The sequence below is a fragment of the Jaculus jaculus genome, chromosome 4 (genome assembly GCF_020740685.1).
Source record: "Jaculus jaculus isolate mJacJac1 chromosome 4, mJacJac1.mat.Y.cur, whole genome shotgun sequence".
Classification (NCBI taxonomy): Eukaryota; Metazoa; Chordata; class Mammalia; order Rodentia; family Dipodidae; genus Jaculus; species Jaculus jaculus.
In genome coordinates this window covers 56,158,500-56,186,100 of record NC_059105.1, presented here as the reverse complement: position 1 = coordinate 56,186,100, position 27,601 = coordinate 56,158,500, and the positions used below count along the sequence as shown (strand labels likewise).

Sequence of the window (27,601 nt, the reverse complement as noted above, 5' to 3'; positions counted from 1 at the left end):
TCATTTTAGTAAAATTGTTTAAATTTTATAAAGTGCAAGTTTAACTTAGTCAGAAACAAATATTCCTTTAAGTTCCCGCTAGTCTCTAAATACAGACATATCTATTCATAATGAAGTACAACCCACAGCATTGTGCACTGTAATGGCTCCTTTTAAACCAACACTTACTTGTTGGTCTACATCTCTTAACAGAGATTCAGACAGTGTATATTCCACAAAGACAGATGTATGAGGTGTCAAAGAAAACTACTAGCTTGGTTTTGCTCTGCTTCCCCTGCTAGAGACTAGAAAGAAGAAGGGAGAACAAGTCGAGATTGGGAGATGAAAAATCAAATGTTTGGAAAACAATGGCATTTGTCTCAGCAGACAATATATACCTGAAGAGGGTAAACTCATGAGACACTGTAGGATGAAAATGATGGACTCTAGATGACCAGTGTGATGCTTTATAAAGGACAAAAGAAGATTCTCTAAGTTTTAGTTTAAGCAATTAAGTAGATGATGATAGCTAAGGGAGGAGAGAAGAAAAGGGACCACAAGAGAAACAAAAGGACAATTGTGTTCAATATTAGAAATAACGCTTGCCGTTTAGTAGAAACACCAGAACTCAAATACTGTTCTTTCTCTGCTTTCCCTCTAACTCATCAAACCTCAGTGAGTGAGCACACTGATGGTATTCCTATCTCTGCCCCTAATTCTACCACCCCCATCATAAAAATCAATTATGTTTTAAGAGCTGGTAGTTTTGTTCTTTTCCAGGGTTACTTTCAGGAACATCATCAATGAGACTTGTACCGTTTTAGTGAATCGTACTATGATTTTTTTTTTTTCTTTTTAGCTAAAATTAAGCAAAAAGAAAAAAGTATAAACAGGTATCAGTAAGTTTGGGTGCTGATATAAGTCCAAGTCAGTCTTTAAATACACTTCCAACTTGACTAAGTTAAAGTGAACCAAATCGGTTCATTCTTTCATTGAACATTCATGTAGTCTCATATATGTCAGGCACTAAGAATAAAGATGGGGCCTAGAAACAATGAAGCTATGCTTCTGAACCAACTTAACTGCTGACTGTGCCCTTTAGAGTTCTGTTGTCTTTCCTTGAGTGACTTGACTTTGTAACCCCTTACATAGAAAATATGTTGTTACATAGTATAACACTGCTCAAGAGAAGAGACATGATGTTTGTAAGACACAACATACTTTTCTTAGATTGAAAACATAATTTTCTATTTATTTTGACAATGACAAATTTCCCAGTCTAGAATCCCTTGTGGCACTGTACTGACCAACAATATCTTAGAGACCCCAATACGTAATTTAGCATACATAGGATGGTGATTTATTTTACCGTTACTTTGTGAATCAAATCCAAAATTTTATGCTAAAACATATAAAAGGCAAGTTTTGTAATAGCAGATTTTTTTTCATTTTGACATAGGGTCTCATATAGCCCAGGCTGGTCTCCAGCTTGCTATATATAGTAAGGATAACCTGGAACTCCTGATCTTCCTGCCTCTACCTACCAAGTGCTGAGATCACAGGTTAATATTTTCATTGTTTTAAAAATGAAAACTAGGCTGGGGAAATGGCTTAGCAGTTAAGCACTAGCCTGTGAAGCATAAGGACCCTGGTCCAATTCCCCAGGATCCACATAAACCAGATGCACAAGGGGGCACACGCATCTGGAGTTCATTTGCAGTGGCTACAAGCCCTAGCATGCCCATTCTCTTTCTTGCTATCTGCCTCTTCCTCTCTCTCAAATAAAGAAATAAAGTATTTTTTTAAAAAACTACACACTAGATTTTAAATATAAGCACAAAGAAAGTTTTTTTTTAATTTTGGAAAAAACTTAGTAAGTTTTAACATACAACTGAACATTTTAAGGCTTTTTAAATTTTCCTGTGCAAAATAATTTTGATTTGATTAAAAAAATGAGTTTCTGTTACTTTCCACATCTGTGGAAATAAACAGATTCCTCTTTCCATACATGAAAGAGACCTATGAAAACCATGAAAAGCAAATTCTACTCCAAAGTTACACCTTTAAGATAACGGAAAATAAGAATTTAGTAATTTGGGTAATCTGAAATTAAAAGTTCAAGAAATCTTCAAAGTACACAAGCACATACTAGGTACAAAATAAATGGCTACTAAAGTTATAAAACTGGAATGGCCTTTATTTCTTTGGAATTTCATCTTATCAGACTATCTTGAAGCATGAGGCATTTAACTGAACATCACGCCCTGGGGGTGGGGATACACTCATTTCTTAGTACAGAATTTTCTCTAAATTCAGAATTGAAGATCAAAAACTCCACGAATGGTCACAATGGCTTAAATACACCAGGCTCCAACTCAACAGTATCACAGCATCACACATGGTCTAAATAAGATAACAGAACCCACCCCAACAGTTACTGCTAGAGCACATTAGCTACCAATCTTGCCACCAGCAGCAGTGCCTTCTGATGCACACTGGGCACCAGGACCCTCATGGTGTCTAACAAAATAAAAAGCATGGAAATGAGTGCAGTCACTACAGATGCTGCCAAAAACCAGTGTCTTCATTGACTGTCATGTAAGTTAACTTTGTAGGAACCTATTTAGAAATTATAAAATACATTGATGAATATTTACTAAAATAAACCCTTCATGAGTGTCTTTTGAAACCAGAAACAGGTAGTATTTGTAAGACATGAATCAAAGTAAAAATCATGCTAATCTTGATTCTTGAGATGAAAATAAGCCTTCCCTGTAGCACATATAGACTGCAACATCAGTACTGCTCTAGTACTTGAAGCCAGAAATCTGTCACATCCGCCAACCCCAGATACTTTATTGTTCCCAGTCTTTAAAGCTTGCATTAGTTAATTCTACTGAGTTAAAAAAAAAAAAAAAAAAAAAAGCTCAGCCAGGCGTGGTGGCTCACACTTTTAATCCCAGCACTTGGGAAGCAGAGGTGGGAGGACTGCTGTGAGTTTGAGGCCACCCTGAGACTCCACAGTGAATTCCAGGTCAGCCTGGGCTACAGTGAGACCCTACCTCGAGAAACCAAAAGAAGAAAAAGCTCAATTTATCTCCTATCTCAAGCTACTTGGGAGTCTCTCAACAATACTTTAGCAGGCTCAGATCAAAACTGAGACCATTAAGACTTCTCATGGGATTTTTTTTATAATCATGGGAAATGTTAATAAAAATTTTAAAAATTAGGGCTGGAGAGATGGCTTAGCAGTTAAGCGCTTGCCTGTGAAGCCTAAGGACCCTGGTTCGAGGCTCGGTTCCCCAGGTCCCACGTTAGCCAGATGCACGAGGGGGCGCACCCGTCTGGAGTTCGTTTGCAGAGGCTGGAAGCCCTGGTGCGCCCATTCTCTCTCTCTCCCTCTATCTGTCTTTCTCTCTGTGTCTGTCACTCTCAAATAAGTAAATAAAAAAATAAAAATTGTTTAAAAAATTTTTTTTAATTAAAAAAAAAAGACTTCCCAAATATCAACTGCACAATACATTACTAGGAAAAAGCAAAATAAATAGGATACCATAAGATGCCATATATAGAATAATGTTTTGTAAATACAGATGACAGAATTCAGGGTTCACAAACACAGTAAATTCTACAAATAGCAGTAACAGTTAACACTATGTAATCAATTTATAAGTTGAACAGAGTGCCATATAACCATGCAATTATGCTAATACATACATATGCAAAAAAATAAAATACACACACCAATGTTCATAGCACCATTAGAACAGCCAAGAAAAGTAAAAGCCTAAATTTCTACCAACTCAGTGAATATAAATGAGATGTCACAGATCCACACAGAAAGAATATGTATGAAGTATAGCCTGGATAAACCTAGAAAACATTATGCTAAATGATAGAAGCCACTGACAAAGGCTCACGTATTACAAAGAAAGTAGACTGGCATCAATCATTTCTCTGGGGGAGGTGGTCTTGGCAAGAAATCGGGGATGGATGCCACAAAAACAACCTTTCTCTGGTGGTGATTAGTATGTGCTAAAACTGGCTAGAATACTGACCATACTAAAAACTAGTATACTTCAAGTGGGCTAACTGTATGGTACATGTATTATATCTTGACACAACTCTGAATATACTTAAAAAAAAAAAAAACATGAGATACTACACTTCAAAGAGGGTAAAACACAGGGCAGGTGAGTCTCAGTAAAGCATTCTACTTTGTGCATCTAAGGTTGAAAAGGGAAGGGAAACTATTAAACGGCAAAGATTAACAGTATTATTATCATCAAGTTTACCAGGCATATTAGGAAGAGCAAAAATTCTTAGTTAGTCCTTTAACAAAATTACTTGTTTAATCAGCTCTTGTTTTTCTAACAGCTCATATTCAGGATCTATATTGTATGAAAAATTTACATACATTAAATTTAAAAGGTTTTCTGAAGTACTTATGTTACAGATTTTATGAGTCATAAGAAACAATGGTACACAAATCAAATGTCAACTTTTCATTAAAAATTTATCATTTAAAATATATAGTCTCTCAGATAAAGTAGCTAATACCCATAACCAAATAACAACTTATCTATTTAGAATATATAAACATTGTCTGACACTTTTCTAATTAGTTTTTACTTTAAATTTTGATTGTACAAAAATTATATATTGAAATACAATCATGATGTTTTAAAAAAAGAGAATTCTCCACAGAAATAACTGTTTTCAAGAAGCATGTGCTTGGGGTGGAGAGATGGCTTAGCAGTTAAGGTGTTTGCCTGCAACGTCAAAGGGCACACTTTTGATTCCCCAGAACCCACATTAGCCAGATGCACAAGAAGGCGCATGCATCCAGAGTCTGTTTGCAGTGGCTGGAGGCCCATTCTCATTCTCTCTCTCTCTCTCTCTCCCTCTTTCTCTGTCAAATAAATACCTAAAAATAAAATATTTTTTAAAAAATAAGCATGTGCTTTAAACCACCTATTTTTTAATCAGGAACTCTTTGTGATGCCTTAACACACTAATTGTAAATATAATTATATATAAACCCAAGATCTGTACTACCATGTACTCCAAAAAAGCCCAGAAATTTGTAAAGTTCCTCAAAAATCACTTTACCTGATTTATTTTTTTAATCAACTTGGACTAACATATCCTTCAACATTAAAATGTCTTTCATTTTTCTAAGGCTATATGTGTGCATGGATGGATATGATGTGTGTCTATATGCATGCATGGGTGCAGGCATGCCTTTGCTCATGCATGGAGGTGCGAGGATGACCTCAGAGTGTTTATCCTCTCTTTCCACCTTGCTTGATTATTGCTGCTTGCTTTTGCTGCTGCATGTACTCCAGTCTAGCTGGCCCACAAATTTCTGGATTCCTTTGGCTCTGCCTCTCATTACCATAGATGCTTTGGAATGACAGATGGAATATCATTTTGCACCTGACTTTACATGGGTGCTAGGGAATTGAACTTGGGCTAGCAAGCTTGCAAGTAAGTACTTTAAACTCTGCTGAGCCATCTCCCCAATCCCTGGTAAAGCAAAAATGATTTTCTAAAATTAGCTATTCTAAATGTTCTAAAATTTAAAAAAGTAACTAGAAAGTATTAATGAAACATGTAAATTCACTAGGAGACCATAAATATAACCCTATTTCATACAGTTAGAAAAAAATCCACATAAAAATACGGTTCACTATATACCTCGCTCTCAAAATAAATAAATATTTTTTTTCAAATAAATAAATATTTTTTAAAAAGGGCTGGAGAGGGCTGGAGGGGTGGCTTAGCAGTTAAGGCATTTGCCTAGAACCCAGGTTCAATTCCCCAAAACTCAAGTTAGCCAGATGCACGAGGGGGCACATACATCTGCAGCTCATTTGCAGTGGTTGGAGGCCCTGGTATGCCCTTTGTCTGTCTGTCTCTCTCTGCCTCTCTGCCTCTCTCTCGCTCTCTCAAATAAATAAAATTAAATCATTGCTTTTTTTTTTTTTTTTAAAGGGCTGGAGAGATGGCTTAGCAATTAAGGCACTTGCTAGCGAAAGCAAAGGACCCAGGATCAATTCTCCAGTACTCAGATAAACCAGACAGATGCACAAGGTGGCAGATGCTTCTGGAATTGGATTGCAGTGTTAGCTAGAGGACCTGGTGTGCCCATTCTCTTTCTCAATATACCTCTCTCTCTCCAATAAATTTTTAAAAAATTACAAATTAATATGGGGGCCTGGAGAGATGGCTCAGTGGTAAAAGATGCTTGCTGGCAAAGCCTGAAGACCTGGGTTTGGTCCCCCAGTACCCACATAAAGCCAGATGCACAGATGCTTCTGGAGTCTGTTTGCAGTGGCAGGAGGCCCTGGTGTGCCCATTCTCTTTCTGCCTCCCTCCCCCCACCTTTCTCTTTCAAATAAATAAAAATAATTTTTAAAAATTAATGTGGGGGACACTGAAGAGATGGCTTAGTGGTTGAGGCGCTTGCCTGTGAAGCCTAGGACTCAGGTTCAATTTCCCAGAATCAATATAAGCCAGATGTACAAGGTGGCACATGCATCTGAAGTTCAGATGATGCAACTGGAGGACCTGATGAGCCCACTTTCTCTCTCTCTCTCTCTCTCTCTCTCTCTCTCTCTCTCTCTCTCTTTCTCATTCAAATAAATAAAAATATTTTTAAAAATTAATGTGGAAATAATAAAATAATAATAATCCTGACACCATAATATGACTATTTACTTTTCAGAAATGTTTTTATAAATTATGAAAATATTAGTCAAATATATTTTAATTCTAAAGGCAGCTAATTTGTAAAAGCAACAAAAGTTCTGTGAAGTCATTTACTAACTTCAAAAGAAAATTAAAAAGGACAAAAGAAGATACTCCATTTACATAAATACTTGGGGACTATCTACCTATCTTATTCTTGTAACTCTAGAATAGTTTAAGAAATTAAGATCTATGTTTACCATAATAAAATGATAATATGGCTAGAACTTTTTCCAGTTTCAGAGACAAAAATATTGACTTTAAAAGCCTTTTCAAAGGGGACAGTGTCAGGGGGGAGGGAGGGAATTACCATGAAAATGTTAATAAAAATTTTTTAAAAAAAGAGTACTGGAAAGATGGCTCAATGGTTAAAAAAAAAAAGTGCTTGCCTGCAATGTCTGATGGCCTAGGTTCAATTTCCCAGTACCTACATAAAGCCAGATGCACAATGTAGCAATGTGTCTGTAGTTCATTTGCACTGGCAGGAGACCCTAGCATGCCCATTCTCTCTCTATCCCCCAAATAAGTATTTTTTTTAAAGAAATAAATAATAAATAATAGCCATTAAGAAGTGTTTAAAATCTATACATTAAACTATAAAGAACTAGATAAATAAGAGATACCACAGTACTAACCACTGCTAGCATCAAGTTACTAGAGAAACACAGATGACTTACATTGTTGTTGCGGGTTTCTACGGCAGGAAATTTTCTGACTATGAATTTCACAGCAGATTCCAGGTTTTTGTCAATAAGGTAGGATGGTTTCGCCTTGGGATCTCCACATGCCTATAAAACAATAGTAATGACACAAAGTGAAATGCACCTTCCTAAAATCAAGGAAGAATAGCACATCTGCAATCAGAAGTTAGGTATTTGTTGTTTTTGGTGAGCAGGTGATAAAATGAATAGGCAAAGTGCAGGGATTGTCACAGCTGAAATATGCAATGGGAGACAGTACAGAGATGTTCTTCTACTGAAAAAAAAATGCATGGAAAGTTTCAAAGCAGTTAGCGCAGAACAGCAGTGAAGGAAAAAGCTCAAACCTAAAAGAAAAGAAAGAAAACAAAACAAAACAAAACAAAAATCTTTGATTTGAGGTAGGATTGTATTCATCTGAAGCTAATAAAATATTACGAAATTAAATATTAAATAGCATCCTGGACATGTTTCTTTCTAAGTGTTATAAAAGCTTATGTTTTAAATGACTTCTTCCAAAATGTTTTCCTCATTTACTTTGAACATCTTAATACAAGAGCCCTAGTTCAAAAGAATTGGAAGCTACTAAAATTGTCTCTAGAGCCAACATGTATTGCCTGTTCCCCTGAACTCCAGTTACAACATTGTTTTCCATCCTCCCAGCAGCAGTTTGAACAATGCATCTACATCTGTTCTCTATCTCATAAGCACAGAACAAATGGAAATGTTTACAACTGAACACATCAGCAGTGCAACATTCTCTGGAAAGCACTATGCAAAGGACTTTAACCTAAGTACTAATGATACATATAATCTTAAATATTGTTCTGTTTCATCATGTGACAGTTAACTGTTTCTTAGTGAGATGTTATCTCTTTGGGAAATATTAAAAATATACCATTTCTATTTAATTTTTTATTCCATTTTTAAAGGATGCATCCTTGGAGAAGTGATGTCAGTCATGTGTGAGGAAATGCAGTACAATCATTTATATTTATATTTACTATGGCTATGTTGTGGATTACAGAAAGAGAAGTTATGAAACATGAAACTGATCTGAAAGCGGGCAAGCGGGCAGAGGGAAGGTGAAAAGCTTTGCAAACCTTCCAAACTTGTCCTTGCTGGGGAAGCATTGTAATAAAAAGAGAGAGAATCACGTGTAAACAATGATTGTCAAACTATGACATACTTTTCAGAAGAAAACTTATGCACTGCAGACTATGAATAACAAAACAAGACTAGAGCTGTATGGTGCTACCATTTTAAGGTACTCCAAGTAGCAAGTTTTAGTATACAATAGTTTAATAGTTTATACTATTCATATATATTAAATACTACTGTGTAAGTGTTCAACCAATGTCAGGATTTTGGTGTTCTTTCTAAACCAACTTAAAATACTAGGAAGAAGGAAAGATAAAGGCTACATGCAGCTATCAACAGGAGCAAAACCATCAGTGAAATTTTACATACCTTAAAAAGAAACTGTAGCCAAGAATAAAAATAAATTGTTATTTGATAAATTTTGCACTTCAGCTCAAAGCGAAACCATTTTCAAGTATTACCTAGCTTCCTCCCAAGCCAAAATATAAGATGAAATTAGTGAAAACATTCCTATGTTTTATCGATGGAAATAGGAATGCAGTTAAAAAAATTTAACTTTCAAACAGAATTCGATAAGGCTACTAAATTAACCCATTTCAATACAATATTAACATAATCTGACTTTTCCTCAGACTGTTATTTCTTTGAAATACTGCTTATTATAAATAAGTCGTCCAATTTTTTTCTCCAGTTATAATAAAATAACTAAGACTCATATTCAACAGCATAATGAAAATCAAGCTTCATAAGCATGACTAGATAGTACAGAATCCTAAAGTGATTTCAAATGTTGTTCTTTCATATGTTAATGAAAACATTCAGCTATCCATTCTAACAGTACTAATGACTATCAAATAACAAAAAGACTTGCAATACCCATTTCTCATGATCACAAATGGAAATGTGTATGTATATATACAGCTCTTCTAACAAAAATATATAGAATTTCATTTCAAAGAAAAGGTTAGAACCTGTTTTGGAATTGGTTACCTTTCTCCATACTACTTAGAGGGTTTGATCTAAACATACTACCCTGGAAGGCAGCACGGCAGAAAGGTTAAAAGTAGAGTCTAGTAAAACCAGCTTGTTTCAATCTTCACCACTTACTACCTAGGGAACCTTCAATATATAATACTGCCTAGTCTCAGTTTCTTCATCTGTAAATGGAGAAGGATACTTACCTCACAGTGTCATTATGAGGATTTGTAGAGGGAAGATAATCCATGTAAAGTATTTAGCAAAGTGACTAGCATGTAAGTGCTAAAAATGTAAGCTGTTGTCAAAGTAATTATAATAAAGAAGATAATAACTACCTAAAGCTAATATAGGTAATTATCTAGCAGTAGTAATCTTTGTCATGGTATATAGAACTAGCAAATTTCATGGAAACTTCCTTATACAATTATGCTATCTTTTCATCATATTACTTCCTTCACTAACCTATGTCTAAACAAACTACATTTGTTTTACTTATGGAAAGAATTTAGCTTTATACATAAGAACACAAGCTTTTTGGGTTTTGATATAACTGAATGCAGGGCTTTACATTAAGAATATACTCTACTATTGAGCTACATCTTCAGCCTCAAGAACATGAGTTTTTCAGATGGGATGTCACTTTAGAGCTGTGTAATCATGAGCAAGTAATTTGTGCCTTGGTTCTTCATTTATTAAACTTCAGATAATAATTGCAACCTGTCCTAATAAATTTTGTATTCACTATAAGAATGTGGTGTATTTGTGGGTGTCCAGAATTTACAAATGTATTTGGATACAATGACCACTCAAAAAATACAGTAAGATTTATATAAAGTTTCCTGTAGTTACATGTTTCATTTACTTTTTTAGCAATCAACTTACTTGATTTAATTAATTCATAATAAGACAGACACTTGTACCAAAAAAAAAAAATGCTCAGGCAAAATAGAAAAAAAGACAAGAAAAGTCAGTAATGATCTAAATTATCATCAAGGGTGGACCTAGCAAAGAGCTGTGACTGTAACCCAGCAGTAGAGAAAGTTCTAATTAAATAATCAGACGTCTGTTTATAAGAATTAGTTGTCCTCACTCTGATAAAAAAATTTTATTATGAGGACAAAAAGAAAACAGGAAGACAACAATTCACTTTTATAAAAAACATAGCCTGTCATTAACATACCTGAAACCATATCACTTGCTACCAGTTATAAGTGTAAATTATATTGTAAAAATCAACAAATTACTGGTTAAATTAAGTAATAGTTTTGAGCATTTTTATACCTTCTCAATAAAAAAGAAAAAAATAGAGTTAAAAATTATATCTAAGTCCCCTGATTTTATAGTACTACTGATTTTCTTTTTCCAATGACCTGAATAAAAGAGCTAATTTCACTACACAGAAAACACATTATATGTGAACTACAGTATTTTAAGAGACCTTTCTAATACCTGATGTTTCACTTTTTCTTGATTCAATATATTTTCACAATACATAAAATACTGTAATTTCAAATTCTAGAACTAAAATTAATCTAACTACACAAGTTTATTGTTTTTGCAAGTGGAACTTTCTCCATAGATAAGCTAACTATGACCTTTAAACTTAAAAGGTTCAGGACTGTTGGGCATGGTGGCACACGCCTTTAATATCAGCACTCGGGAGGCCGAGGTAAGAGAATCGCCGTGAGTTCGAGGCCACCCTGAGACTACATAGTGAATTCCAGGCCAGCCTGGGCTAGAGTGAGACTCTGCCTCGAAAAACCAAAAAAAAAGAAAAAAGAAAAAAGTTCAGAACCATTTAATGTGGCAAATAAAATTATAGTATTGCTAAGGAAAATACTTAAATACAGTAATTAAAAACCATCTCTAACTGGGTAGAGATATAACTCAGTGACAGAATGCTTGCATATTGTGCATGAAGCCCTATTAAAAAAAAAAAAAAAGGTCCATTTTTTGATTCAGGTGGTCAAACCCAAAGTCCACTTGTTTAACCTTCAGCCTCAGTTACCAAAATACATCAACCGAAGCCACTATTACAACCTAAGGTAGACAAGGTTTTATATATACATAATGTATGTATTTCAGTGCCTACCACCTAAATATTTAGTAAGTTCTAAACCATTATGCTCTCTTAAAGTAAACCTTTTCAATACATGATTCTCTATAGTGATGTTGCAGTCCGGTTCGCATTGCTGGTAGAAATCACCCAACCAAGAGCAGCTTCTGGGAAAAAGAGATTTATTTTGGCTCACAGGCTCGAGGGGAAGCTCCACGATGGCAGGGGAAAACGATGGCATGAGCAGAGGGTGGACATCACCCCCTGGCCAACAGAAGGTGGACCACAGCAACAGGAGGGTGTGCCAAACACTGGCAAGGGGAAACTGGCTTTAATATCCATAAGCCGGCCCCCAACAATACACTCCCTCCAGGAGGCATTAATTCCCAAATATCCATCAGCTGGGAACCTAGCATTCAGAACACCTAAGTTTATGGGGGACACCTGAATCAAACCACCACATTCCACCCCTGGCCCCCATAAACTGATGTCCATACATGATGTAAAATACAATGCATTCAGTCTGACTTTAAAAGTCCCCATAGTTTTTTATCAATTCCAATGATGTTCATACATCCCCATAGTTCAAGATCTTTTAACTGAGCCATAATACCAAAATATAACCTCAAAAAAACCCAGAATGGCACAGAATAAATACTCACACTGCAATAGATGGCATTGGGCATAGCAAAGAAACATTCAACCAATACAAGATTTAAAACAACCAGGGCAAACATCAAACTCTGTAGCTTCAAGTCCAGCAACTCTAGCCAGTGACAAATCTTCAAGTCCGATAATTCTAACCAGCAACAAGTCTCTGGCATTCCAATTCCGCCCCTCCAGCTAGGCTACTCACGGTCCTGGAAAACTTCATCAGGGCCGGCAGCTCCTCGGCAGCCATCTCATGGTCCCGGCATCTCCACTGGGTCTCTACTGCAAGCCATGGTTCATCCTCATGGCCCCATGGGGTCTCTATGCAGGCAACCAGCAAACCCGCTTCACACTGCCCATGGCCATTTCCAAAACACAAGACCGTGTTGCAAACTCAATGACCCTCTTTCCAGCATTTCTTATACTCCACGATACCAAGTAGGGTGCCAATTTGTTAATCCAGGGGGGAATAAAGCAGACTTTGAAGAACAGGACACTCCTTGAGCACTCAGGCCCCTTCAAAAGAGTCTACATTTTTCTTGTTGCCCCAGCGCAGGTCAGCTAGCCCAGTCTCAAAGGTTGTAATCTCTCAGTTGCAGCTGAACGGGCAGCAGTTCACCCAAAGATTTTTCTTTCTGTGCCATCTCCCACTGCTCACACCAGTTCATTTCTACGCAAAGCAACCCTGCACAACTTCTCAGGACATGGGCATAAGAGCAAGCTTCTCACACAAACTGCTAGCCCAGTCCAAGCAAAGCTCTTTCTCGCCCTCATAAGCCAAACCTCACAGTCCATAGTTCTTACTGCCTTCAGGTGTTTCAGCTCTGACCAGGATAGACCATCAAGCTGTACTTACAGCACTGCAAAGCATCTCTTAGGCCAAGGTTTCAAATCCTCCCACATTCCTCTTGAAAATCAGCTCCAAAAGGCCAGAGCCACACAGTCAGGTGTCTAGCAGCAATCCCACTCCTCGGTACCACTTTACTGTTGCAGTCTGGGTCGCATTGCTGTTAGAAATCACCCAACCAAGAGCAGCTTCTGGGAAAAAAGAGATTTATTTTGGCTTACAGGCTCGAGGGGAAGCTCCACGATGGCAGGGGAAAACGATGGCATGAGCAGAGGGTGGACATCACCCCCTGGCCAACAGAAGGTGGACCACAGCAACAGGAGGGTGTGCCAAACACTGGCAAGGGGAAACTGGCTTTAATACCCATAAGCCGGCCCCCAACAATACACTCCCTCCAGGAGGCATTAATTCCCAAATATCCATCAGCTGGGAACCTAGCATTCAGAACACCTAAGTTTATGGGGGACACCTGAATCAAACCACCACAAGTGAGTTACCAATAATCAAGATAAAATGTTCCATAAAACCAATCATACATTAATAGTTTTGTCAATGCAATATAACCAAGTTTATTTTCTCACAAAACCCCAATCTAATGTCTTTACCAATAATAAGAACAAAGCTGGCCTGGAGGGATAGCTGAGCAGTTAAGGCATTTGCCTGCAAAGCCAAAGTATCCTGGATTGATGACCCAGGACTGATGTAAACAGGAGGCGCATGTGTCTGGAGTTCGTTTGCAGTGGCTGGAGGCCCTGGCGTGCCCATTCTCTTTCTTTCTCTGCCTCTTTCTCTCTCTCAAATAAAATAAATAAATATTTTTAAATGTTTTAAAAAAACATTTTTTTAAAAAAAGCATGTTTACCTAAGTTCTGGAAACCATCAGAGTTCAAATCTCCAAAACTCAGGTAAACAGCTGGGTGTGTGGTCATGCACATCTGCAACCCTAGTCTTGTGGAGCACAAACTGGAGAATCACTGGGGCTTGCAAACACTGTGTTCCAGAATCAGTAAGCGACTCTACTGCAAGAACAAACAGGAAATGAGCAACAGAGGGAACACTCAATGTTTTCTCCCAACTGCAGCAGCAGCACATACACACCACCATATACACACTATGCACACACAAATTTAAAAAATGGAGTAGAAACAATATTTATCAGGTAACACTTGGTAGAAAAATACTTATGTTCTAGAAATTGCTTAAACAGAGAAGGAACTTCAAAGAAACTAAGTGACTTGCTCAAAGTTTGCAGTTAATAATTGGCAGGCCCAATTTGGCAAATACAAACTCATACTTGATTCTAAAACATTAGAAAAGTATCTCTCTAAACTATGTCCTCAAGATTACGTATAAAAGCATGATATATCTTTCCATATCTCAACTGCTTAAACTTTCATAGAAGAATTATTACAAAGATAAAAATCTAATGAATTTGGGCTGGAGAGATGGCTTAGCAGTTAAGCACTTGCCTGTGAAGCCTAAGGACACCGGTTTGAGGCTCGATTCCCCAGGACCCATGTTAGCCAGATGCCCAAGGGGGCACACACATCTGGAGTTCATTTGCAGTGGCTAGAAGCCCTCACGTGCCCATTCTCTATCTGCCTCTCTGTCACTCTCAAATAAATAAAAATGAACAAAACAAATCTAATGAGTTTGATCAGTTTTAATCTTTAAATTCTAGTCTAACTCAGCAGCAAAACACATTTCTTTGCCCAAATACTGAAGAACACAATGATCTAATAGTTAACTCAACAAACTGACTGGCTTAGTGGTTAAGGGGCTTGCCTGCAAAGCCCCAGGACCCATGTAAGCCAGATGCACAATGTGGTGCATGCATCTGGAGTTCATTTTCAGCGGCTGGAGGCCCTGGCATACCCATTCCCTTTCTTTCTCACTCACTCTGCCTCTTTCTGTCAAATAAATAAATAAAATATTTTTATAAAAAAACTTAGTGACTCAAGGCAGGCATGGTGCATGCCTTTATTCCCAGCACTCCAAAGGCAGATGTAGGAGGAACACCTTAATTTCAAAGCCAGCCTGAGCTACAGAGTGAGATCCAGGTCAGCCTAGCTAGAGTGAGACCCTACCTCAGGGGGGAAAAAAAAGAGAGAGAAAGAAAAATAAAGAAGTGATTCAAAGAAAAGTTACCAACCACTATTTAATTCTCAACAAACAGCAATATTACTCTAGTCCACCAAACATTTCTGCGCTTCCAATATATAGGAAAATCTGTTTATGAAACAACAAGAGGTTAGGTAGAAAACTGTCACAGTTTTATTCAATATTAACTTGTTCTTTAAAGAATTACTATATGCTGTATGAATAAATAAATGCTAACCCTATTTCCTAAAGGCAGATCTGAACTTGATTAATGGGAGTAAAATGAACATTCCCATCCTGGGGTTTACACGCCCAAGAACTTCACTTGATTTATTCCTTCTTGCCAGATACCATACCAACACTACACATAAAATAACTTGCTTAATGCTCAATATAAGAGGTTAATAACAATAACGCACAATGTGGAAGAACTAGAAAATCTACTTAAGACTCTATGAACTATAATCAATTGTTCTAAGGGCTGAGAATGTTGAGAGCAATAGTACATCAGTGGCCTAAAATCCATAAAATTAACAAGACTTAAAAAGCCATATGCTGGAGGGATGGCTCTGCAGTTAAAGCACTTGCCTGTGAAGCCTAAGGACCCAGGTTCAGTTCCCCAGGACCCACGTAAGCCAGATGTACAAGGTGGCACATGCATGTGTAATTTGTTTACAGTAGCTGGATGCCCTGGTGTGTCATCTCACTCTCTCTCTCTCTCTCTCTCTAATAAATAAATAAATAATTTTTTAAGCCAAAGAAGGGTGGAGAAATGGCTTAGTGGTTAAGCGCTTGTCTGTGAAGCCTAAGGATCCCGGTTCAAGGCTCAATTCCCCAGGACTCACATAAGCCAGATGCACAAGGGGGCACATGCATCTGGAGTTCATCTGCAGTGGCTGAAAGCCTTGGCATGCCCATTCTCTCCCTATGTATCTATCTCTCTATCTATGTACATGCCTCTTTCTGTCTCTCTGTCACTCTCAAATAAATAAATAAAAGTAAACAAAAAACTATTTAAAAAAAATTTTTTAAGCCAAAAGAGAGCTGGAGAGATGCCTCAGCAGTTAAGGCACTTGCCTACAAAGCTTAATAACCTGGGTGCAAGTCCCCAGTACCCACATAAGCCAGATGCACAAACTGGCACATGCATCTGGAGACTGCAGCAGCTAGAGGCCCTAGCACTCCCATTTTCTCTGTAGCCAGACGTGACGGTGCACACCTTTAATCCCAGCACTCAGGAGGCAGAGGTAGAAGAATCGCAGTGAGTTCAAGCCACCCTCAGACCACAAAGTAAATTCCATGTAATCTTGGGCTAGAGCAAGACTCTCCCTCAAAAACTAAATAAATAAATAAGCCAAAGAATACAGCTTACAACATAACAGGTGCCAAGAGCAGGTAAGCACCACACAACTGCTCTGCCACATAAGAGTCTGTGCACAATTTCCCACCATTTATATAAAGTTATAACCCAGACAACAAAACTGGATTCCTGAGTGTGAGCAAAGATCAGAAAAGGACATCAGAGATACTGAGGATTTTGTTATAATTTACTTGTTTCAGCTGTTCTTAGTATCAGAAGTATTTCTGGGGGCTTTTTGGACTCATTAGGTTCAGGCCAAGATCCAGATATAGGAAATTTTAAGTCTCTTCCATGACAAATAGAATGTGTGTTGTCAAAAGATAAGTCAATTGTAGGTAAGAACTACTTGTCTCATTTTATAAATGAATTATAACCCAGAAAGATAAATAACTTGTTCAAAGTTGCTGTGGTCCCCATAGGCTTATGAGTTTGAACACTTGGTTTTCAGCTGGTAGTGCTGTTTGGGAAGGTGGTAGAAACTTTAGGAGATGGAGACTTTACAGGAGTGGGTCACTGAGGTAGGCCTTGAGGTGTTACAGCCCAACTCCACTTGCTGTTCATCTTCTGCTTCTTGATAGTGGATGAAATGTGAGCAGCCAGTTACTGCTGTCTTGACTTCCCCACCATGGGTCCCCTAGAATAGTAAGCCTAAAGAAACTCATTCTTCCTTTAGCAGTTTCTTATCAGGTATTTGGTCACAGCAACAAGAAAAATAAATAATATAATAATACACCTATGAAAATAGATCACTATTAGAACTTTACCAAGAATATAGCTCTCAACCCACTAGTATGGGAAAAACTTCAACAAGTATAAAAAATTTAGAGTTTGTGTGAGAGAAATATTAACTAGGGTATTTCATAACAAATAGTCTGCATCTTTTCTATTCTACTAAACAAAGCCTCTGGAATTCATTATTTGTCAAAGTTTGGCAGAAGCTCCTACTCATATTTCAAAACCAGTACATAAGTACCTATCCCTCCTGCCTGTCTCTCCCAGACTGCAATGGAATCTCTTAGCTCCCAGCTTAAGACTCCCACACTCTTACTTATATATTGCATTTGGTTAAATATCTCTGTTTCTTGGAACTGGACTTGATTTACCTGTTTCTCTAATGCCAAAGAAATCAGTAAATCCATGTCAAAAAGTATGGTTTTAAAGACACAGTTTTAGCCAGGCATGATGGTACACACCTTTAATCCCAGCACTTAGGAGGTAGAGGTAGGAGGATCACCATGAGTTCAAGGCTACCATGAGACTACATAGTGAATCCCAAGTCATCTTGAGCTAGAGAAACCCTAACTCAAAAAACAGTTTTAGTACAGACAGGTGTTTAACCATAATTAATCATGCAATATACAATAAAAGGAAGCATTTCACTGCTTGGCATGATAGCACATGTCTTTAATCCCAGCACTTGGGAGGCAGAGGTAGGAGGACCACCATGAGTTTGAGGCCACCCTGAGACTACACAGTGAATTACAGGTCAGCCTGGGCTACAGTTGAGATTGTATCTTGAAAAAAAAAAGAAAGAAAGAATTTCAGCGCTAAGAAGATGCAATGCCTACTAGTCTGTGTTCAACTCTCCACTAATGCAAGATGTACAAAGTGGTACACACATCTGGAGCTCACACGGCCCACCCATATTCCCTCCATTACTCCCCCTCCCCCTCTCAATTTGTGCTTACAAATAAAAATATATTTAATGATTTTTTGTATGAGAGAGAGAAAATTGGCACGGTAGGACCTTAGCCACTGCAAATGAACTCCAGACGCATATGCCACCTGTGTGCATGCACCACCTTGTGCACGTGGCTTACATGGGTTCTGGGGAGTCGAATCTGAGTCCTTAGGTTTCACAGGCAAGCATCTTAGTCAGTAAGCCATCTCTCCAGCTCTTTTAACAATTTTTTAAAATATTTGTTTATTTGCAAGCAGAGATAGATAAAAGACAGAGAGAATAGAATGGCCATGCCAGGATAAGTGCTGGGTGAATGAAATAAGGATGACTTCTGCGTGAGAATGAAAATACTTAGTAGCAGAGGCCAGTAAGTTAAAGAGGAGACAGAAAGGAAAGGAGGAGGGTACTTAATAGGTTGATATTGTATATATGTAAGTACAATGATTGTGATGGGGAGGTAATATGATGGAGAATGGAATTTCAAAGGAGAAAGTGTGGGGGGAGGGAATTAACATGGGATATTTTTTATAATCATGGAAAATGCTAATAAAAATTTAAAAAAATAAAAATAAAAAATTTTTAAAAAAAGAACCATAGCTAATTTCACTTACCTATCTGTAAAATGGAACATGCTGGTTCTCTAATGTTTTGGTAAAGAACCTTCCTAATTTAGTCATAATATAATAAAATATGTAGGCACATATGTTAGCATTGGTACAGTAGAAGTACATATAGCTTATTTGTAAAGTGGGAGATGAACAGTGAATGTTTTAAGTGACAGACTTCTGTTATGGACAGAGATTTTTCTAATAAGTATCTATCCCTTTGTAGTCACTAGTTTTAAAAAATATTTAACAATTCTACAAAGGAAACAAATGGATAATCACTGCCACATAAAAATTAAAAATGAATCACTTTTCTTCAGAATTTTCCAGTGACTTTATTTTCTTTCGAGACAAGATTTTGTTCTATAGGCCCATGCTAGACTTGAACTCTGGAACTCAGCCTCCCTACAGTGATCTAGTACACCAGGCTAAGCCCTCAGTGACCTTTGTTTTACCACTTTAACCTACTTTAACATAAAAAGAAAAAGAACAAGCCAATCCTCATGCAGCTTCCTTAAAAAATAAAACTACAAGCAGACATAACAGGATTTAAATAAAGTTACATTATTAAATTTTGCTTTACTGAAGGAAAATGTTTTCTTCTTAACATGTTTAAGGCTCTTAGTGAAACAAGAAAAGAAGACTCCCATATTAATAACATTTATTACTATGAAATTGCCACAATCCGATCTTGGAACAAGACTGACCTGATTTCTTTGCTCCAGACAGATCAACAGAGAAAACAGTGCCCTAAATACAGACAAATACAATTCTGAAAGGAGGCTAAAGCCAATTCTCTTCCTTAACCCTGCACAGTACCCTTCACAAATACTTTCCCCATTCATTACACAAACACAGCTATAGTCTTTCAATTTTACAATAAACACTCAAAATCATGGGAAAAGAAGTACAGTGGGGAAAACATTCCTCTAATCAAAAAACAATTTTAATGATAAAAAGAATTTGAAGGGCTGAAGAGATGGCTCAGAGGTTAAGGCACTTGCCTACAAAGCCCAATGACCAGAGTTTGGCAGGCAGGTGCACATGCATCTGGAGTTCATTTGCAGTGGCTGGAGGACCTGGTAAACCCAGTAATATTCATTCATTCATTCATAAATCTCTCTCTCTCTCTGCTCTGCAAATAAAACTTTAAAAAAAAAGAATTTGAAATTCCTCCAACAGTTGACAAATTGTTTTAAGGGTTTATTTTTCCTGTCTTTTAGAGTTCAGGCAATAATTTAGCAATACCGTCCCTACATTACTACAGAAAATGACACTAAGCTCAGTTAGCATTTAAAGTGGACCATAGCCTATACCTATTTATTTACAATGAACAAGGACAATAATTAGAGCAAGAAGAGACTTCTGTGTTCCTTTTACAGTAAATTTTTTATGTTGCAGATGAGAAAAAAGTAGGTTCAGGGAAAGCAAGTTGCCTGCTTGAGGCTGAATAACTCTCAGTAACAGAATGAATGGAGTGCAGGTCTTCTAACATTTGGGCCAATGCTCTTAATTCAACCATACTGCCTGCCATGATACAATAGGAACAGACAGAAAGGTAGCCTTAAAAATGTTTTAAAAGGGCTGGAGAGATGGCTTAGTGGTTAAGCGCTTGCCTGTGAAGCCTAAGAACCCCGGTTCGAGGCTCGGTTCCCCAGGTCCCACGTTAGCCAGATGCACAAGGGGGCGCACGCGTCTGGAGTTCGTTTGCAGAGGCTGGAAGCCCTGGCGCGCCCATTCTCTCTCTCTCCCTCTATCTGTCTTTCTCTCTGTGTCTGTCGCTCTCAAATAAATAAATAAAAAATTAAAAAACAAATGTTTTAAAAGTCAGGCGTGGTGGCACACGCCTTGAATCCCAACACTGGGGAGGCAGAAGTAGGAGCTTGCCGTGAGTTCAAGGCCACCTTGAAACTAGAGTGAATTCCAGGTCAGCCTGAGCCAGAGTGAGACCATACCTCGAAAAACCAAAACAAAAAAAAAAAAAGGTTTTAAAGCTTGGCATGGTAGTATCTGCCTTTAATCTCAGTACTCAGGTGGCAGAAGTAGGAAGATGGCTAAGAGTTCAAGGCTACCTTCCAGGTCAGCCTGGGCTAAAGTGAAACCCTATCTCACAAAAACAAAAACAAACAAACAAAAAAAAAGGTTTGAAAAAATCAGTATGTAAGTCAATAAGCACTATTATAGAAAGGGAAGATGTTATTTTTATTTTCAGTAAAAATTAAAACATTAAGGGAGGGCTGGAGAGATGGCTTAGCGGTTAAATGCTTGCCTGTGAAGCCGAAGGACCCCGGTTCGAGGCTCGGTTCCCCAGGTCCCACGTTAGCCAGATGCACAAGGGGGCGCACGCGTCTGGAGTTCGTTTGCAGAGGCTGGAAGCCCTGGTGCGCCCATTCTCTCTCTCTCCCTCTATCTGTCCTTCTCTTTGTGTCTGTCACTCTCAAATAAATAAATAAAAATTTAAAAAAAAAAAAAAAACATTAAGGGATAAATTTAAACGAAACCACCTATCATGTTCACATGTTTACATAAAATCATTGCCCATGAGCTGGGAAATAGGTACTTGCTTGTAAAGCCGGCCAGCTTGTGTTCAATTTTCCAGTACCTGTGTAAAGCCAGATGCAAAAAGCGGTACAAGTGTCTTGACATTCCTTTGCAGCCACATGAGGCTCTGATGAACATACATAAATAATGTATTTTTTTAAAAAACCCAAAACCTAGTAGGGTGAGGTGGTGCGGCCTTTAATCCCAGCCATTGGGAGGCAGAGGTAGGAAGATCATTATGAGTCGAGGCCACCCAGAGACCACGTAGTAAATTCCAGGTCAGCTTGAGCTAAAGTGAGACCCTATCTTGAAAACCCCCCCCCAAAAAAAAAAAAAAAACAGACCTTGTGTAAAAATCCAAAATATGAAACACTCCAAAATGCAAGCCTTTTTCAATGTCTAGGGCAGGCTTGTACAACCTGTGTTCCACAGACCACTTGAGTTCCAGGATAGCAATAAATGTAGCACAACACATTTGTAGATGACCTTCATGTCACAAAGACAAAATGTTGAACATTCCTAATCTAGAGGATGCCACAAGTGGAAAAGTCCACCTCACCTGACCTCATATGACAGGTGATGGTCAAACTGAGAGCTACACTGAAAAATTGTGAATAATTATTTTCAGACTATGAGAATAAAATGAACATGAAACATTCATATTTAGTCAAGGTATGTATCTATCTATGTAAACATTCCAGTATCTGAAAAAAATCCATATATTTCTGCTCCAAAGCATTTCAGATATTCACCTGTACTTCCAAATGTAATAGACCAGAAAATCGAATGCACATATTCATTACTAAAAATGTGGTAACTGGTTGGCATACCAGTATTTTGAGATGGAAGGGGTTTTTCTGAGCACTGTGAAAGACTGGAATTGAAAAGATTATGTGGCCGGGCGTGGTGGCGCACAGGTTTAATCCCAGCACTCGGGAGGCAGAGGTAGGAGGATTGCCATGAGTTCAAGGCCACCCTGAGATGACAGAGTTAATTCCAGCTCAGCCTGGACCAGAGTGAGACCCTACTTCTAAAAAACAAAAAAAAAAAAAAAAAGAAAGAAAAGAAAAGATTATGTGGTTTATACTGCCATAAGATTGCAGACAACATGAACCTTAAAAACACATGGTGAACAGATTTGACTTCTTTAGCAACATAGTTACACAAATGTTTCACTCTTCAGTCAGATATAGCAGTCTTGTGGACAATTCCATAGGCTGAAAGATTCAAATTCTCTGATGAATTTTTATACAAATTTACACAAGGGAGCAGACCAAAACTATAACTTGAGTAAAACACGCTTACACAAATCATTTCAGCAGGCCCTAATCAAGGGCCTCATATGCGAAATAGTAAATACTAGCACTTCAAAATTACTTTCTTGGGTTGGGAAGGTATGTTCAGTGGTCACAGGCACCAGCTTGTACTGCCTGCCAGGGAGTTCAATTCCCTAGCATCCACCTAAAGTGGGATGTAAAGTGATGTGTGCATCTGACAATCACTTCAGTGATAAGTGACCCTGGCACACCTAAACACACACACATACACACAAATAAACTTTTTTTGTAGAAGAAATTAATAAAGTTAAACAAAATAGTACTCAATTCTAGTATATGGCAAATGATAAAATTCAGTAATAACTCAAAATAATGATTTATTTTCAATTTCTGTAGTTAATACAAGAGCCTGAAGTATCTTAAAACAGGAAGTGAAAGCCAGGCGTGGTGGCATATGCCTTTAATCCCAGCACTCGGGAAGCAGAGGTCGGAGGATCGCCATGAGTTTTGAGCCCACCCTGAGACTACATAGTGGTGTATTCCAGGTCAGCCTGGGCTACAGCAGACCCTATCTCAAAAAAAAAAAAAAAAAAAAAGGAAGTGAAATAAAACATGCCTTGAGAAAAGGCAGTAAATTGGAATTCTAAGAGTTTAAATGCTTGGAATTTAATTTAATCTTACCTATGAAAGGGGAATGTTAAAGTTTGGTTACATTTACACTATCAGTATACTTAATGTCTGCATTAAAGAGGGTATCTTGCCCAAATACTCAAATCACTTTTGATGTTACTCTTACTTCCTCTTCTAAAAACCATCATAACCATTTCCTTTAACCACAAAACCACAGGCCTAGTAACTTTTAGTAACATTTGATTTGCTTGGGTATTTTTTTTAAAGCAAAGTTCACACACAAACCAATTTCCAAATTTCTTAAACTGCATAATCATACTCAAAAGTTCTGGTCAACATAATTTATGATACTATATAAAATTACATTATCTAACCCACATAAATTTACAATCAAAGCTCCTTAGTAAATGCAGAGGGCAGCCGGGTGTGGAAGGGCATGCTTTCTAATCCCAGCACTTGGGAGGCAGAGAGAGGAGGATCGCAGTGAGTTAAGAAGCCACCCTGAGACTACATAGTGAATTCCAGATCAGACGCGACCTCGGAAAAACAAAAAGAGACATACAAAAAATGCAGAGGGCTTCCTTGTAATGACAATGAGCTCCTGCCATGTAACAAGTAACAATCGGAATAGGCATGTTACAGGTTGCACTGAGTTTAGAGCCAATCAATCCTTGCGATAAGGTGAGTAACCTGGAACAACGTAGCTATCCTTTCCTAAAGCTTACTATTCACTCAAGTGGGATTTGGAAGCAGTATCTAAATCAAATTGTAGCGATAAAAGTAATGTTCTACTGGAAAATTTTGATATAATTCTCCCCCACTTTCCCCCCAAAATACTTTAACAGCCCTAACTCACAACCTACAATCTAGTACTGTGATTGTGAACACAGGACATATTAAAATGCCAACAAAAAGAATTATGACCGACATCCCTTCAAACACACACTGGACACCCACAGGGCTGTACCAAAGGAAAACTTTTTCTATCCAGCTCATAGACACATCAACCCCATCTTAAAATAAAGGAATGTGCATATGCTCTTCTTAAGATACAGTGCCAAGTTTTTCTATCTTTATATCTACTTGACTCCAATAGCCTTCCACTCCTTAATAAAAAGATAGGCAGGTTTCAATGGGCCTATTGGCTGTTTACTCAAATTTTTAAAAATTATGAGAAATAGGAATACATTTCGTTTTAATTTTGAGTATTAGTTTCAGAAATGGAGCTCTGGAACTATCAAGATAGGGCTGGGAAAATTCAGATGAGGAGGAGTAACTAGGGAAGGTTGTTATTCCTGTTCTAGTGACTCACAGCCTAGAAGTATTTCAGAAGAAAATTGGTTCCACCCTCACTTTCCCCCTCCTCTCCACCTTCAAAATGAAATAATCCCAAACGTCAACACGCTCTCCCTGGCTTTTATTTAGCTATGAAGAATTAAAAAGTGGCGAAGGGGGAGGATTTTCAGGTTCCGTCGATGAGCCATTTCTCCTCCACATTCCCACACTTAACACAGCAGAACGGGGAGCGTCGGGCGGTACTGAAGCCCCGTCCCACCTCGCCGAGGAGCAGCCAAGTTCCGGGGCGCCGACCCGGGAAGCCGCCCGCGGCTCTCCTCTCCCGGGGCGGCGGGCCAGGGCGCCCAGGAGCGGGTGGCCGGGCCCGCGGCAGCCGCCGAGCCCCGTCCCCGCCGGCTGCTGGGAAATGGCTTCTTCCCCGGGCTGCGGCCGGCCCGCGACCCCCGCGGGAGAAGCGCCCGGGACTGGGCTGTAGGCCGCGGCGCATCCCGGGGAGCCGAGGCTGGGCCCGGGGCGAGGAGGCCGAGATTTCCGCCGAGGGCACCGCCCGCCCGCCCCTCTCCCCCGCCGCGGCCTGCCCTCCGGCCCCGTCCCGTCCCGTCCCGTCCCGTCCCCCCGCCGCGGCCTCGCCGGCCCGTGCGCACCTTCTTGATGTTGTAGAGGCGGGTGAGCATGCCGACGCCCCGGTCGTTGAGGATGGTGAGCTTCTCCGCCAGCTTCTGCTGACTGGGCTGCAGCACGGAGCGCGACATGGTGGGGCCGCCGCCGCCGCCGGGCCGCCTGGCGTCCAGTCACCGGCTCGCGGCCTCCGCGCTCGGGCCTGCTCCCCGGCCGCCCGCCCGCCCGCGCCCTCCGCCTCAGGGCAGCGCGCCCATGGCCCTCGCGCCGCGAGCCCGCGCCCGGTGACACAGCCTCCGGGCCCCTTCCTCCCCTCCGCGGCCGCCTGCGCCCCGCAGCCCTCCTCCTGCCTTCCGCCCGCCGCCCTTCCGTCTCCACCCCCTCCCGGCGCTCCCCGCCCCAGCCCCCAGCGGGCCGCCTTCCCCGGCTCCGCCACTAGGTGTGGCGGCGGCGGCAGTGGTGGCGGCGGCGGCGGCGGCTGAGAACGAGGCCGCTTCCCGCAGCCCGGGACCGGCGCGCTCGGTCACCTGATCGGACGCGCCGGCGCCCCCTCCAGGCCGCTCGGGGAACAGCGGCCCCCGCCCGCCCGACCGCCGGGACGGCCGGCCCTCGCGGCCCTCGACCCGCAGCCGCGCTCAGCCGCCGGCACCCGCGCGCGGGTCCCTCCGGGGTCACGTCTCCCCGGGAGCCTCGCGCCCCCGCCCCCAGCCCGGCAGAAACCCTGGCGGAGGGCGCGTGCTTTGCAGGCGACTTCGGGCTGAGTGGGCCGCCGGGTGCGAGCGCGTGTTCCTCCCACCCACCGCCCGCCTGGCAGAAGCTGCGCGCGGAACAGCCGATGCGCGGGCGGGCCCGGGCCCGCATCGCCGCCGCGCCGCCCGCCGCACTCCCCCGCCGGCCACCCGCTCGTGACCTAGGAGGAGGTCGGAAGTGTGGGACAGCTCGAGTTCCGGAGATAATCAGAATCAGGAATTGATCAACGACGAGCACCCGTCCGGAGGAGACACTAATATAGGACTCTGGCGTGTGGGAGGCAGATAAATAAATACATACATAAATAAATGTTGGTTCAGAGAACAGATGTGTTTGTTCCAACCTCCAGCCTAAATCCCGATCCTTCCTAGAAACATTCTGATCTCTTGCCGCCCCCCCCCCCATCGATTTCTACCCATCAACACTCCAAGCCTACTCCCTCTGATCATATACACCAGACATGGTTCCAAAAGTGAACAAATGACCCAATGGATTGGACCAGAGTGGGAGATTCATCACTTCCCGGCCCTTTGGTTAAGACCAAATGTAGAGTGAAAAGTTCCACTGGAGGACTCGGGCCACTTCGATATTTCTGTATTTATCTTTTGTTATATTCATTAACTCAATCATAAAATGACCTGCCACCTTTAACAAAAAGGATTCTGAATTATCATTAAACTAATAAAAATAGTTCATGAGGGCTAGAGAGATGGCGTAGTGGTTAAGAAGCTTGCCTGCGAAGCCCAAGGATCTAGGTTCGATTCTCCAGGTCCCACATAAGCCAGATGCACAAGGTGGCGCATGTGTCTGAAGTTCCTTTGCAGAGGCTACAGGCTCTGGCATGCACATTCTATCTGACCCACCCGCTCTCAAAGAAATAAATATTATTTTAAATAATTCATGAAAAGGAAATTGTAACAAATACTTTTTAGTATATTTTTAATGCTATTCTTACTGAAACCTGCCTTTTAATAGCTCAGCAAAGGAGTGGGTGCAGCTGGGCGTGGTGGCACACGCCTTTAATATCAGCACTTGGGAGGCAGAGGTAGAAGGATGGCTATGAGTTGAGGCCACCCTGAGACTACATAGTGAATTCCAGGTCAGCCTGATCTAGAGTGAGACCTTACCTTGAAAAAAAAAAAAAAAGAGTGGATGTAGACAATGGATTTTCCTTACAGGATATTCAAAAGAGTTCTATTTCCAACAATAGCAGCAACAATAACAAAAAGTCATGATCACATTTGTGACAGTTGTGTACTGAAGGTACAGACCTTGAATGAATTCTTGGTATGCATAGCCCTTTAAAAAAAAATACACTTCAGAGACATCACCTAATTATTGTGCTATTTACTGTGACATTAAATAGTTGAGGAATTTATCTGTTTGTCAAGGTGGTAGCTAACATTTTAACTTAGAAGAGTTTAAGTAAGAGTCTAGAGCCTAGGATATTTTAAGAGCAGACCTGGGAAGGGGGGAAGCAGTGTGAGGCAGGGAGATAAGAAAATGTACTGGATGTTGAGAAAAATCTGTCTACTTTCAAGGAAAACACAAGCCCATTCTATAAGTTAAATTGTAGGATTTTACCAGTGAAATTTTACCTTGAGTTTACACTTTTGAAAAAGTCCTTGCATAAACAAAATAAGAAAAAGATACATTATAAGCTGGAACACAACCTTTATT

At 39.9% G+C, this 27,601-nt stretch overlaps 1 protein-coding gene across 4 annotated transcripts in view; it reads right to left on the bottom strand.

Annotated features, from left to right (window-relative positions):
- Nckap1 (NCK associated protein 1) overlaps window positions 1–25,351 on the bottom strand; it is a 108,640-nt gene extending 83,289 nt beyond the window's left edge. For 2 of the 4 annotated variants that reach the window (XM_045147265.1, XM_045147266.1), the window contains exons 1-3: window positions 25,198–25,346; window positions 8,534–8,551; window positions 7,410–7,520 (exon numbers count right to left, since the gene is read on the bottom strand). In XM_045147265.1, coding sequence (XP_045003200.1) covers window positions 7,410–7,520; window positions 8,534–8,551; window positions 25,198–25,305 — 237 coding nt within the window. In that variant the 5' untranslated portion in view covers window positions 25,306–25,346. Of the gene's footprint in view, window positions 1–7,409; window positions 7,521–8,533; window positions 8,552–25,197 lie in introns of all 4 variants that reach the window. The other 2 variants (XM_045147267.1, XM_045147268.1) reach the window with 1 other exon arrangement.
- Window positions 25,352–27,601: the final 2,250 nt, after the last annotated feature.